Here is a 13,965-nt window from a genome sequence, read left to right as displayed (position 1 = left end):
ATTTTAGACTACTGAATTATCAGAATAAAAATTTCTTCCATAGTGTTTTTATTTATTTGGCGACCTAAATAAAATCTCCTGTGACCCACCTGTGGGTCCCGAACCAGTGTTTGGGAATGACTGAATTTTTTTTTAATCACATGGATGCATATTTTCCCTACAGGTATTTTACTTATAGCCGATGAGTAAAATATCCTCTCAGACATTTAAACCCGGATTATGGTTGGAGGACATGAAAGCACGTCGTTACATAATGTAAATAAAAACATGTCAGCCGCCGTGTGTTCAGATTGGTGCGCGCGGCCGCCCCGCGCCATGTCCCGGATGGAGCTCGCACCGGAAGAGAAGGGGCAGCTCTCCTCAGCCATCTTGTGGCAGCATCCAGCGAATTGTTCGCATCAAGCCTCGTAGAATCGGAGGTGAATCCCGCTGAAGGGGCGCCATCATGCCCGGACACCTGCAAGAAGGCTTCGGCTGCGTCGTAACCAACCGGTTCGACCAGTTATTGGACGACGAGTCGGACCCGTTCGAGATCCTGAAGGCCGCCGAGAACAAGAAGAAGGAGGGGGCCGCCACTGGGTCCACCAAGACCGCCGCTCAAGCCGCCAAGCAGCCGAAGAAGGAGTCCCAGAAGGACAGGAAGAACCCGCTGCTGGACAAGAAGGAGGAGTCCCAGGCTCCGGTCCCCCTGAAGAAAGAAGGTAACATGTCCGGCTGCTCTGTGCGGCTCCTCTGTTTATTTTCGTCTCTTTTAGCATCATCAGCTGTCATGTGCAGCTCCTGTTAGCCCCGTTAGCTGCTCGGAGACAAACAGCGTGAGGTCAACACGGAGGTTAGAGACAAACACTGTCCACCTGCAGGCTCCTGTGGCGCAGAGACGGTGTCCGTCCAGCAGCCTGCTCCGATAGGAAGGTGTAGTTAGTGTTAGTTACTGTCTGTGTGCTGCTGCTGCTGCTGGTGGTGGTGGAGGAGGAAGAGGAGGAGGAGGAGGAGGATGCTGCTGCTGCTGCTGCTGCTGCTGCTTCGTGCACCGTCTACGCAGCTCTGTTAGCAGCTGCAGGCTTTGCAAAGCAAATGCGCAGATATTCACCTGCGTGCTGGGAGAGCAGCTCTTTGTTTGGGTTCGTGTTTTATCCCCTGAGTGGAAAAAAATATATTTATTTTAAAGCGTGCTCGACTAAAACCACACAACACGAACAACAGCAGCGAGTTAATGAAACGAGAGGCCCTGCTGTTAGCCTGCACTGGTAACAGTTGCACGGACAGACATTAGTGCATTAGGAGCTTAGACCAAACACTGGATCGGGACCCACAGGTGGATCACGGAGAGTTTATTTGGGCCTCTAAAAAAAACACTGGAAGAAAATTAGTAATAACTTAATTATATTCTTGTTACTCAGTAGTCTAAAATGTTCCATATTGTTTTTATGATGTGAGGAATCTAAACCAACGAGATGTTCTGTTAACTCGGTATTTTATAAATTATTGAACGTATATATGTTTGCAGTAACATGCATCAAGATTGGGGCTGCAGATAATTTATTGCAGATCAGTCTGTTTATGATATTCACGATTTGTCGATCAGTTGTTGGCAGAAAATATCGATCTGGAAATATTTTTTCCACTAATCGATTAGTTGTATGGTCCATAAAATGTCAGAAAATATTGAAAGTCCTGTTACGATCTTGTCACTTGAAAAATAGGTGTGAAAACAGGTGTGCGCTCCACCTGTTTTCACACATTTGGACCTATTTTTCAATAGGTGATCAATCTGGTAATATTTTTTCCACTAATCAGTTAGTTGTTTGATCCATAAAATGTCTAATGTCTTCAAAAAAAAAAAAGTCAAAATATTCTAATTTCAGCCTCTTAAATGTGAATATTTCCTGGTTTCTTTACTCCCCTCTGACAGTAAACTGAATATCTTTGAGTTGTGGACAAAACAAGAAACTGATCAATATTTTCTGACATTTTATGGATCAAACAACTAACGGATTAATGGAAAAATTAGTATATTTTTCTGGTTGTTTACGTTATCAACATGGTGCTTTGTCTGAATACACGTGTGCATGTATGGAGGTAGAAATCTGTGTGGATGGTACTGTGTTATATGCGTTACATATTTTAAATAGTATTTTCAGTTGTTTGTTGATAATTACTAAATGATTTGTAAACCTAAAAAAAAAGAAACTGTTACAGAGATGGACAAAATATTTGTAACACTTTGTTAATGTTTAATAATTAGTCTGAAAACTGTCTATAAACATTATTTGGATGTTTATTATAAAGCTGCAACTAATGATTATAATATCTGACGTGTTTGCATACATAACTTCTGTATGTAGGTTGCAGTAGATAACCTTTTTATGTTCATCTAAACCATGATGTTATTACTAATTTGACTACAGAGACCTGCGTGAGTGTCAGGCCGCTGACCAAACTGACGCATTTGATGAGTTGAAAGTGACAATGTGCCGTTTATACACATTATTTGAATGGTTGTTATAAAGCTGTTACTGATGTTTATAGAACTTTTAATTGGTTGATAAATGGTTTCTAGGTCATATATACATTTGAATGTTTGTAAACAGTAAAATACCATCAACAAAACTTAAATGAAATATCCTTTTACCATTTACGATGGTTATTAGAAAGTGTTCCCAGTAAGTTCAGAAAATTGCAGCACTTTACTGCAGTGCAGCCTTTAAAGGGACAGTTCACCCAAAAATGAAAATTCAGTCATTATCTTCTCGCCCTCATGCAGATTGAAGGTCGGGTTTATTTTTCTTTAGTTCACAAAACACTGCTGGAGTTTCACAAGAAAACAGTGTTGCAGAATCTCCCATCTCCCAAGAATGGAGGTGAATGGTGACCAGTTTTCACATGTCTGGTGTAATCCAAGTCTCCTAAAGCCCCAACATGCCAAATTGACTTTAAAAAAATGTTATTTACACCATGTTTTTATCCTGTCTGAACTCTGTGTGTGTGTGTGTGTGTGTGTGTGTGTGTGTGTGTGTGTGTGGTGTGACGGTGTGCAAACGGCATGTTGGGACTTTAGGAGACTTGGATTACACCAGACGAGCAGCATGGAGGCATTTTATGTTTTTGTTTACATTTGAGAACTGGTCAACATTCACGTCCATTGTTTGGGAGATTCTGCAACACTGTTTTCCTGTGAAACTCCAGCAGAGTTTTGTGGACTAACAAAATAAATCCAACCCTCAATCAGCATGAGGGTCACTAGATAATACCTGAATTTTCATTTTTGGGTGAACTGTTCCTTTAAACACTTACGCCAGATAATCACACTGATGGAGACACCTGTCTTGTGGAGGTTTTGACTCTTTGTTTACTCCCGTGCGATGGTCAGGTATCAGGCGGGTGGGCCGAAGACCAGACCAGCAGGGCCAGCCTGGTTCCCAGCATCAGGGCGGGCAGGGCGAAGGGCGACCCGGAGACAAGAGGCCGGAACGGAGACCTCCCCGCGAGCGCCGCTTCGAGAAGCCGGCCGAGGACAAGCCTGAGGGAGCCGGAGAGTTCTCCACAGACAAGTGAGTGGCTGTGATGAACGACGGAGGACATATTTAAACATGCTGATTAGCTCAAGGCTGTCTGGTGTTATCATAGGATCACTGTCGGGGTGTGTGTGCAGCAACGCAGTGTTTGATATAATCTCTAAAAGTCACTTAACCTCAACATCACTGCACGGCCATCTTTTTTTTTAAAGCTTGGCTGTCACTGACATTAAAGGGATAGTTCAGATTATTTGATGTAGGTGTGTGTGTGTGTATGAGCAGAAGCAGAGAGGAGTGCCAGCATGTAAATATTTTAGTCACTTAAAAAAAGTCTACCAAAAAAATATTAAAGGGATAGTTCACCCAAAAATAAAAATTCAGTCATTATCTACTCACCCTCATGCCACTTAAGTGTTGAGTTTATTTTGTTAGTTTGCGGAAAACTGCTGGACTTTCACAGGAAAACTGTTGCAGAATCTCCCAAACAATGGAAGTGAATAGTGACCAGTTTTCAAATGTAAAAACTAACAGAAAGAAGAAATATAAAATGCTTCCATGCTGCTCGTCTGGTGTAATCCAAGTCTCCTAAAGTCCCAACATGCTGTTTGCACACCGTCACACCACACACACACACACAGTTCAGACAGTGTGTGTGTGAACGTGGCTCCAAGTTAAAGATCGACAGTGAAGATTCAGGATAAAAACATGGTGGAAATAACATCTTTTTGACTCAACTTGGCATCTTGGGGCTTTAGGAGACTTGGATTACACCAATCAAACAGTATAGAGGCATTTTATATTTTTATTCTGTCTTTTTTTTTTTTTCTTGACATTTGAAAACTGGTCACCTAAAAGTGCCCTTCAGTCGACATGAGGGTGAGTAGATAATGACTGAATTATGACAATAGCTTTGATTTATGAAAAAAAGACCATGTTCTGTGACGCAAAATGACTGATTTCACCTCTGGATTTTTGTTGGCAGTTTGGTGATCAAATTATCTGAACTATCCCTTTAAGAGCAGATATATGCAAGTGTGTCACATGAACTTGTAAATTAAGTGTGCTTGTGTTTGTGTCCCATCAGGCCCTCTGGAGACAGGCCCCCGAGAGGGCGTGGTGGCGGCCGGGGTGGGCGTGGTGGAAGAGGACGGGGCATGGGCCGAGGAGACGGTTTTGACTCCCGTGGGAAACGAGACTTTGACAGACACAGCGGCAGTGACAAATCGTGAGTCAGTGCTGAGCTCTGCGACCTTAGCAGACCAGCGAATCCAGAAATAGACGTGACTACATACCAAAGCATCTCATTCTTTAATCTTTGTTATTTATTATCAACAGATAACCTTCATGAGCTCTTAAACTGCCTTAGGGTGCCAGGACAAGGTGGCACTGCTTATGTTTGTGTTCATTTGTCTAGAAGTCTATTAAGGTTGTCAAGAATATCAAATTATCAATATTTTTTCAATACCACGTGTTTAAAGGAGCAGTATATAACGACTACACGTCAAAAAATGAGAACAGCAGTCCAAATAACGAGGTGGAGCAATAGATCATGCTGCAGGAACTCTGCAGGAACGCAAGACGAACACAACATTGTAATTTGACGATGACAACCGGCAAGTGATCAGCTGTTAACTGCCCGTCAGTGTAAAGTTAAGCCTGTAATACTGAAAAACAAAAGCCCACTGCTCTGAAAGTACACTGTGGAGTTCAGTGACTCCATTAACATGTCGTTCAGTTTAACTGTTACAAACATCTACTGCTTCTAAAAGATTATTAATGATTTCTCTTGACTGATAAGCAGACACTAACTGAGCATTTAGAATTAATTTTAACTTTAATTTGTGTGAAACAATAACATAAGTCACAGGCCGGAGTAGAAATACTGGCTGTACCATTGTTGCCATTTCCTTAATCTCAGATGACATATCATGGTCATTTTTATGATTTATTATAACAAATACATCATATATTTCTCCTATGATTATAGTATCAAAGCTATAAAATAAATATATTTACAGGTGCAGTAAGTGAGTTGATGGGACTCCTCCTGTAATCTCACAAAATAATGTTTGAAAATGCCTCCATCCTTGTTGGTGACACGAGATTACTAGAGTACGTATTAAAGGGATAGTTCTCCCAAAAATGAAAATTCAGTCTTTATCTACTCACCTTCATGACAGTTGAAGGTCTGGTTTAGTTCAGTTTTCAAATGGGAAAAAAACAACCAAACCCAATGAAATGCAACCGTATTGCTCATCTTGCATAATTCAGGTCTCCTAAACACAGTTTGTGTACATGAACGTGGCTCCAAGCTAAAGATCTACAGTGAAGATTCAGGCTAAAAACATAGTGTAAATACCTTTTTTTTTTTTCAGTCAGCTCAGCATGTTGAGGGTTTAGGAGACTTGGATTACACCAGATGAGCAGTATGGAGGCATTTTAAACTGACAAGAGGAGCTGCAGAAGTCTGGGTTTATCTCTGACCACTTGAATCACATCATGCTTAAAGGTTATTTATGGATTTTTTTCCCAATGACACCAAAAATAAAACTGCCGACCGCAGCTTTAAGTTCCCACTCAGGACCTCAGTTCAGTCTTTACTCTCCTGTCTGAAAGTTGGCCTGCAGCAGCAAAACCAGACAGTTGACTTTGTGACTTTGTCTGTCCCAGCACTGTGTACAGTGGAAAAATTATTCTATTTTGTGTGCTAGGACTTTTTCTTTTTGCTATTCTATGTATTAAATATTGGTCAGTATTTTATCCAAGTCATTAAAATTGTGGTCTTGTGATAACTCTGAAGTCTGTTGGCAGTCAGGCCTGTTCTTTACATTAAATAACAGTGCTAAGAAAGTGTTTTTAATGACATCTCAGGTTTCAGAATTACTGTTCACTGTGGGCTGGAAGTATTTATAAACCGCATACATTAAAGTGTGTGTGTGTGTGTGTGTGTGTGTGTGTGTGTGTGTGTGTGTGTGTGTGTGTGTGTGTGTGTGTGTGTGTGTGTGTGTGTGTGTGTGTGTGTGTGTGTGTGTGTGTGTGTGTGTGTGTTTTCCTTTGTGTGCTGCAGCAATCAGAAAAGTGAGGAGAAGCGCGGCGGCAGTGGCTCGAACAACTGGGGCAACGTGAAGGATGAAGTGAGGTGGGTTTTACAGAACAGACACGTGGCCCGTTTATCTGAGCGCTCCTGTCTGCAGGATAATGATGCACATCTGAAATTTATTGCTTACTGTGTGGTCTACATAAAGTGGCTCTATTTTTGTACTTGAATAAATAAGGGCACCAGTTTTAAAGAGATAGTCCGGATCGTTTGATGTGGAACTTATCGAGTCAGTTCATTAGCTGTGGTTAGATGACTGTTAGGAGAAGCAGAGAGGAGCACCAGTACAGAAGTTAAGCAAAGTACTGGTATTTTAGCCACTTAAAAAACGTTCGATATCAGTTTAAATGTGCACTAAATTTCGATAATTTTCACCTCTTTACTTTGCAGGAAACTGCCATTATATAAACTTTACTCTGTCCAAACCAACCAAACTCTATAGGTGAAATCAGTAATTTTACTTTGCAGAATACGGGAGGTCCTGCCTTGATATTAGATTGTCTCTGTTATGAGTTTGAGTCCAAACTGTTGTTTTAAACCACCAAAATCACACAAAACAACAGCAACACAAATAAGCTAACAGATCGAGGCAGCAGTAGACCAGCAACTCCTCTGTTCTGCGAGTTAAAAAGAGTGATTGGCCCATGGAGTTAGGTTGGTTTTTGCAGAGATGTTTTTGGGTTATGGAACAGCTGTTTGTGTTAGAAAAGTTCACGTAAATTGATTGATTTTTATTTATTTATTTAATTTACATGGACCTTTTGACTAAAACACCTGTAGTTGCTGAGCCTGTCCACATCAGCTGTTTGATTAGTGCTGTGCTGACCGGCGTCTACTGTAGCTAATATACTGACTATTGATAAGTAGCTCATACAACCCCGCTTCAGTTAGCCCAAACATTCCTGTTAATGGAACATTTTTACTGAACATTGTCTGGAACATACTGTGCATTTGGGGTTAGATACAAAGCAGGTTTGACCCTAAGTGTGTTGTGAAATGTTTACAAATCAATTCTAGCGTTTTATTATTGAGGTTAGTGTGTAATAACGGTAGATGAAAAGGGTGCAACATGCAGGATAGAGTGCATTTGTGAGCTAGCTGTAAAAGGCTAGCTGTACTAAGAGATAGTGTTTCAGCTGGAGGCAGTATATCGGTATTGACGAGGTGGCTGTGTGTCTTTGTTTCCAGCGAGGCTGAACAGACTGCTGCTCCTGAGACGGTCCCAGAGGGAGAGGAAAATGCACCCGCCGGCTCCGAGAACAAGTGAGTATCCACATCAGATGTTTGTTAGAGGAATCTGTCTAACAGCTCCCAAAAAAGTCGTTTGAACCATCCGAGTTCTACGTCAGCACGCCGCTCCGTGTCACAAATAGTATCTCTGCATGTGCATTTTCGTCACAAAGCCTCAGTGCAAATGGGATGAACATTGTCGTCGACCTTTTGGCCTCAGGATTAGAGAACATGTATAGAGCTAAGAGGATTGGCTGTTTGGAGGTTTCAGGTTCCACATTGTTGTTGTTGTTGTTGTTGTGTGTTGGCTTTCCAGGGAGAATGAGGTGGAAGAAGTGAAAAATGAAGGCCCCAAAGAGATGACCCTGGACGAGTGGAAGGCCATGCAGGACAAGGAGCGCACCAAGGTGGAGTTCAACATCCGCAAGCCCAATGAAGGAGCCGACAGCCAGTGGAAGAAAGGATACGTGCTGCACAAATCCAAGAGTGAAGACGTGAGTGTGGAAAACTTTTCACTCTACCAACACCCAACTGTCTGCAGCAGCTCTGTGCAGGCTCATGTTTCAGTTCTGTCCATACGTCCACTGTGACCTGAAACGACCTTAAGTAAACGTACCTTTAGACTTAGATTTTTATCCGTCCCTGGCGGCATTAAAAAAAGCTGTGGCCGAAGGTGTTACGTTTCCAGGTTGACCTTGCGTCTGTCCGTCCAACTCATTCTCGTGAACACGATATGTCCAGAATGCTTCGACAGAATTTCATCAAACTCTGCACAAATGTCCACTTAGATTGAAGTATGAACTGATGAGATTTTGGTGGTCAGAGGTCAAAGGTCAGTGTGACCATTAGTCCATCCCATTCTCACAAACGCAATACCTCCAAAACGCCTGAGGGAATTTTCATTAAATCTGTCCCAAATGTCAACACGTATATCTAAGAGGACAAAGTGATGACATTTTATATCCAAAAGGTCAAAGATCAACTTCACTGTGACATCATAATGTTCAGCTGTCTATCAGTCCTCTGTACTCCTCTGTAAAAACAGCCTTCAAGTTTTGATATATTCGGTTTTGCCAGAAAATACTATGAATACCTTTTTATTAAATTCCTTTGAAGTCTTCACTACTTGTGAGTCTTGACAGACGTGGAGCTTGACTGGTTGGTGGAGGCTGTGATTCTAGTTAACATTTTAACCAGTTAATATTTTAACTTATAACCATAATGAGTTGACAGGTTAAAAATGAATCCATTTGTGTTTGTTTTAATTTTCTAGCACAGGGCCAGTAACTATCCTGCTGAGCTCATGTTTTCATTGACTCTGGCAGATGTGTCTGATCCCCCTCCCCCAAACTCTATGATGATTGGCAGAGGATCGTCACCAGTCCAGATTTGAACAGTCTGATTGGTTGTAGGTCGATCCAGCTGCGTCCAGTCAGCAGATCCGTCCAGCGTAACACCTCAGGATCGAACTGTCAAATTAGGCAGTGTCGATCAAATGTGGATCAATAATCTGTCATTACATCATCTGTTTCTCACCTCAGATGTTTTTAGAAATACATTTTAGTGTATCGTTTAGCTGCCATGGTGTGTCTTTTATGAGGAATATTCCAATTAAGTGTCATTAAAGAAACAAGCAACAGAAGTACAACAAACCTCTATCCTTGTTTTATAGTCTTAAAAACACTAATAAAATAATCTGTTTTCAGGAGATTCTGTTGCTCACATTAAGATGAGGGTGCAGAAATTTGTGTCCAGGGGCAAATTTGGTCTGTGCATGAGAATAAAACTCCCTGGAAAGACTAATTCACAAGTTGCAAATTAGTCTGATGATGACCGAGGAGACGACAGGAAACTGGCAAACATTAGTTGTTTTTTTGCGAATGTCTTCAAATAGAAGATTTTTAGCGTTTGTTAGCAGACTTCTGTGTAGCGCGGACATCGTTGTCTCACCAGCTGATCTTACATTGTATTAATGAAAAACCTTCTGCTGTCTTTACATTTCAGAGGCCAGTTGGTGCTTTGATTGACGCGGCAGAGACGGAAGCAGACACACACGCTCTGTACCACAAGGTGCCTGCAGCTCACACACACTCCAACATCTAGTGTGAACAATCTGTATAAAACCACAAAATGGTTTGTTTGTTTTTATTTTCGTTTGCTCCAGAGGAAATGAAGAATTAAAGACCCTGTTGGTGTTAAGAAAGTCGAAGAAAGTCAAAGAACTCACACGTTCACTCACTTCCTGTCTGCTTTATAAACAAACCACTCAGTATGGAGGTACAGTCGGAGTCTAACGTGTTTTCACCGTCTGTTGTCTCTCAGCAGGCCAACCCCGACGAGTCCAGCGACCACCACTTCCGCAAACCAGCCAACGACATCACATCCCAGCTGGAGATCAACTTCGGAGACTTGGGCCGCCCCGGCCGCGGGCGCGGGGGAGCTCGCGGGGGCAGGGGAGGCCGCGGCGGGGGAGGCAGCAGGACGGCACGCGGGGGAGGACGGTCCGAAAAGGTAACAATAAAAAGCCGTTGTCACTGCCAACAACACAGGTGTTTTTTTTTTTTTTTTTAGTGTCCCCGACAAAAGGTTGAGCTCAGTGACTGAGAACAGGCTGTAAAAACCACTGAGCTGGAAAACGAGCTGTGGAACAACGAGGCCCTGAAATAACAGACCACTGATCACATGACGCTGGACTCAAACACCCGCCTCACAGCAGGGGCGCGCTGGATTTGTGTTTAGAGTTTACAACAAGTAATAATTAACAATATTTAATGTCAAGTATCAAAAGCTGGCTTAAAATTCATACTTTTTGTTTTATTATTTTAATTTAGGACTGAAACTAACAAGTATTTTCATCAATTAATGTAATTATTTTGTTTGGTTTATACGTCAGACGCTCCTCACAAAGTTTAGTTCAAACAGTGTAAACTCCAAAAATATTCAGTCCTCAGACAAAAGAGAAAAAACAGTGTTTGGGATTTTTGAACCAATGCATTTCTGACCTTTATGCTTTGAAAGACGACTTAAAACAACAGTTCAGCAATCAGAATTGTTGCAAACTATAATTTTCTTCCAATCATTTAATTGACTTGTAGTTTCTGCTCTACTTAAATCAGCTGTTTATTGATTTGAATAATAATTTCTCCAGTTTTAGACTGGATGTGAAGCAGGGCTCTACACAAACTATCATAAATATCATTTCAAAATCAAAATGTTTATTTTATTTATCATCTATGTTTGTTTGTGGCAAAGTAAAAAAAACTTTTGAATTAACTTTTGAGTTTTGAATTAACTGCCGTTTCTTATTGTTTTATATTTAATTTATGTAAAAGACTTTAATCAAGAGCTACGAACACTTTTTGTTATCCAAGTCCAAATACATCCCGACCCTCAATCAGCATGAGGGTGAGTAGATAATGTCTGAATTCTTATTTTTGGGTGAACTATCCCTTTAAGTTCTGCTATACCTTTAAGAAATGGTACGGTTAAATTCTCGTCCACTGTAGCTAAAAAAAAGTATTGATCGGAGCACATGCCACTGAATCCTACGCATTGGTCCTTTAATATAAGCGCTCTGAACCTTGTCCCGGTGTGTTTGTGTGTTTTTGTCCCCGCAGGCGAGTGGAGTGTCGGTCCCCAACGTGGACGATCCCGAGGCCTTCCCAGCTCTGGCCTAAAGCCTCCTTTTTTCCACCACCAGCCCACCCATCAGCCCTTCCGGGGGCCCCTCCTCTACGAGGCTTGCATGCTTACCACATCTTCAAGTATAATAAGAAAACAGAGAAAAAAAAAAAGATTTTAAATGACAAAAAAAAAAGACTGTCATCCCATACCACTCACACCACCAGAGGACTAAAATTTTACCTGTTTTAAAGGAGAACAAAAGACAAAAAAAAGGCGGAAAAAGGACCTCTTGTTACACTGAAGTTTTGTATTTAGGAACATGAAAGCAGGGATGTTTTCATACTTCTTTTTTCTTTTTCTTTTTTTTTTTTTTCAGAGATTATGCATACTTCATTGATATTTTTTTGTGCTGCTTGAATTTCTGCATTTCTGCGATTAGGTTGAAGTGTGTGTATCTCTTCTCCCCCCGAAGCTTTTGTGCTTTTCATTTTTTTTATTTTTTCCTCCTCATGACTTCAGCTCAGTATTATGGGGTCATCTTTAGAAAAGACTTTCTACTGGAGTTTTTCCTCCCAGTAATACACACTGATGTGGTAGCACTACACTACATAGAAAACATAGATATCTGAAGTATGGCTTAACATTTTAAAGTGTAATTATTCCTGATCCTGACTACCCATCCCCCTTTTGCGAGGCACAAATTCAGGATGGGTAACCAGGCGAAGTGACTTCCTACTAAAGCTTGGTATTTTTCTGCTTGTTGTGCAGTGAAAGTAAATGCCTCTTTTCCTTTTATTTTTTGTTTTTCTTTGTTTTCTTTTGATAGCTTGCCTTTTTTTTTTTTTCTTTTTTTTTGGTGGACCAGTGGTTAGTAATGCTTTGTATCCCCTGATCCAGATGTGCTACCTGTGTTTTCAGGGTGTCCCAGGGCCCAATGTATATCTTTAGGCTGGTCCTCGTAGGTCATACAGACTGTACTACTTGTAACTTCAGGACCACTAAGCAAATATTGTATTTTTTTGTTAAGTGTGTGTGTGTGTGTGTGTGTGTGTGTGTGTGTGCGTGTGCGTGTGCGTGCGCGCGTGTGCGTGTGCTACAAAGTGTGAGGTTTGACTGTGTGAATTTGACAGCTAGTTACTTAGAATTTAAGTATTCCTCTACTACGGACTTGCCGTTCTCTCAAACAGACGGCAAGTTCTCATGTCTTTTTGAGAAGTGATTGTTGAAGTCTAGGCGAGAACGATAGCTAGAACGTGGACATATCTCGCTCTTACAGTATCTGTAATGTCTCAGATCTCAAAGCACTTGGTTTTATCAGCACCAGTCCTCTGAAGATTGTGTTCCTTCCCCTTCTGTAAACCATATTTGCTGTTTTTTTTGTTTTGTTTTTTTTAAATCAGTGCAGCAGCACCAATGCATAATTTGTCTGAAAGAAATGTCGGCTGTCATCGTGGAACAATCACGAGCTACAGAATGTAATGTAAGCTAACGGTGCTTTTAGCCACCTGTGTCAAGCGTTTCCAGTGAGCGTTTTCTTTTAAATGAAGCGGGTATGTTTCACATCCGGGGCAGAGGGGGCGGGATCAAAGGGTAAAAGGGGTTGGGAGGGGGGGGGTGTAGGGGGGTAATGAACAGGATGGGAGTAAATTTTAAAGCTTTACATGCTGTGCTCTGCAAAGACTTGCTGGCGATGCACTGATACAGACGGCTGGAGCAGTTTTCTCGTAGGACTGTTTGAGCCACATGACGGTGAAACTTTTCTCTGCAAACATCCCTGTTCTAATAAATTGCTTTAGAGGTGTTACATGTATTCTGCCAGTGGCTGTTGGGTTGTTTTAAAATCGATACTGTGATTTTAAAGGTGTAAAGAAACGTGCTGTGGACTCTTTAATTGACTGAACTACCCCATATAAACTCTGGAGGGACGTTAACAGTTCAGACGGCTTTGATTTACGCTCAGGTTTTTGCAGGTTTCCCCGTTACAAGTTATGAAGTTCACTCGTTTTATTCATCCTGCCTCATTTATACAGTTTTTGTTTTTACAGACAGTGTCAGGGGAATAGAATAAAAAGAAAAAGAGAGACAGAAAGAAGGGGGAAAGGGGGAGTCCTCCTGTACTCTCAAGTATAATTTATATAAATTTTACTGTTCCACTCCATCTGTCTTTGACCCATTTACTCCAGTGTGTTTAATATCGTCAGGCGTTAGATGGTGACTTTAACATTCATCCAGTTCCATTTCATTTGCTTTAATGCAGCTTTATGAATTATTGTATATAAATATTTACCTCCTGCCTTTTCTATTTCTGCTGGAATGATACCGTAATGTTTGGTGGCTGTAGTGGTTTCTTTAAATTAAAAATATTTATGGTTTTCTCCTGAATTGACCCCCAAAACCTTTTCAACAAGGGACAAAAGTAAGAAAAAAAAATTAATGAGTTTCCTGTTCCTCACATTCCCTCCAGTATTCAGTGCTAACTGATAATCTGTATTTGATATG

General features: G+C 41.2%; 1 protein-coding gene across 3 annotated transcripts; it reads left to right on the top strand.

Moving 5' to 3' along the window:
* Positions 1–141: 141 nt before the first annotated feature.
* On the top strand, positions 142–12,448 carry serbp1b (SERPINE1 mRNA binding protein 1b). 3 transcript variants are annotated; one of them, XM_084731363.1, is made up of 9 exons: positions 142–701; positions 3,371–3,551; positions 4,600–4,740; positions 6,583–6,654; positions 7,801–7,876; positions 8,151–8,336; positions 9,847–9,912; positions 10,168–10,353; positions 11,460–12,448. In XM_084731363.1, the coding sequence occupies exons 1-9, from the start codon at positions 446–448 to the stop codon at positions 11,517–11,519; spliced, it is 1,224 nt and encodes a 407-aa protein (XP_084587489.1). In that variant the 5' UTR covers positions 142–445; the 3' UTR covers positions 11,520–12,448. The 3 variants fall into 3 exon arrangements, with proteins under 3 accessions (XP_084587489.1, XP_084587488.1, XP_084587490.1); XM_084731362.1 differs by having other exon boundaries at positions 162–701; positions 10,165–10,353; XM_084731364.1 differs by having other exon boundaries at positions 183–701; positions 7,801–7,875; positions 8,159–8,336; positions 10,165–10,353.
* The last annotated feature ends 1,517 nt before the right edge of the window (positions 12,449–13,965 follow it).

Source organism: Lutjanus erythropterus, chromosome 12 (genome assembly GCF_056507025.1).
Source record: "Lutjanus erythropterus isolate fLutEry1 chromosome 12, fLutEry1.hap2, whole genome shotgun sequence".
Lineage (NCBI taxonomy): Eukaryota > Metazoa > Chordata > Actinopteri > Lutjaniformes > Lutjanidae > Lutjanus > Lutjanus erythropterus.
Note: the sequence above shows the minus strand (reverse complement) of the source record. Positions and strands in the feature narration are given on the sequence as shown.

Coding starts and splice junctions, on each gene's coding strand:
- serbp1b (XM_084731362.1), top strand. CDS start 446: ATGCCCGGACACCTGCAAGAAGGCTTCGGCTGCGTCGTAACCAACCGG. Junction 8,337..9,846: donor ACAAATCCAAGAGTGAAGAC/GTGAGTGTGGAA, acceptor TTTACATTTCAG/AGGCCAGTTGGTGCTTTGAT. Junction 10,354..11,459: donor GGGGAGGACGGTCCGAAAAG/GTAACAATAAAA, acceptor TTGTCCCCGCAG/GCGAGTGGAGTGTCGGTCCC.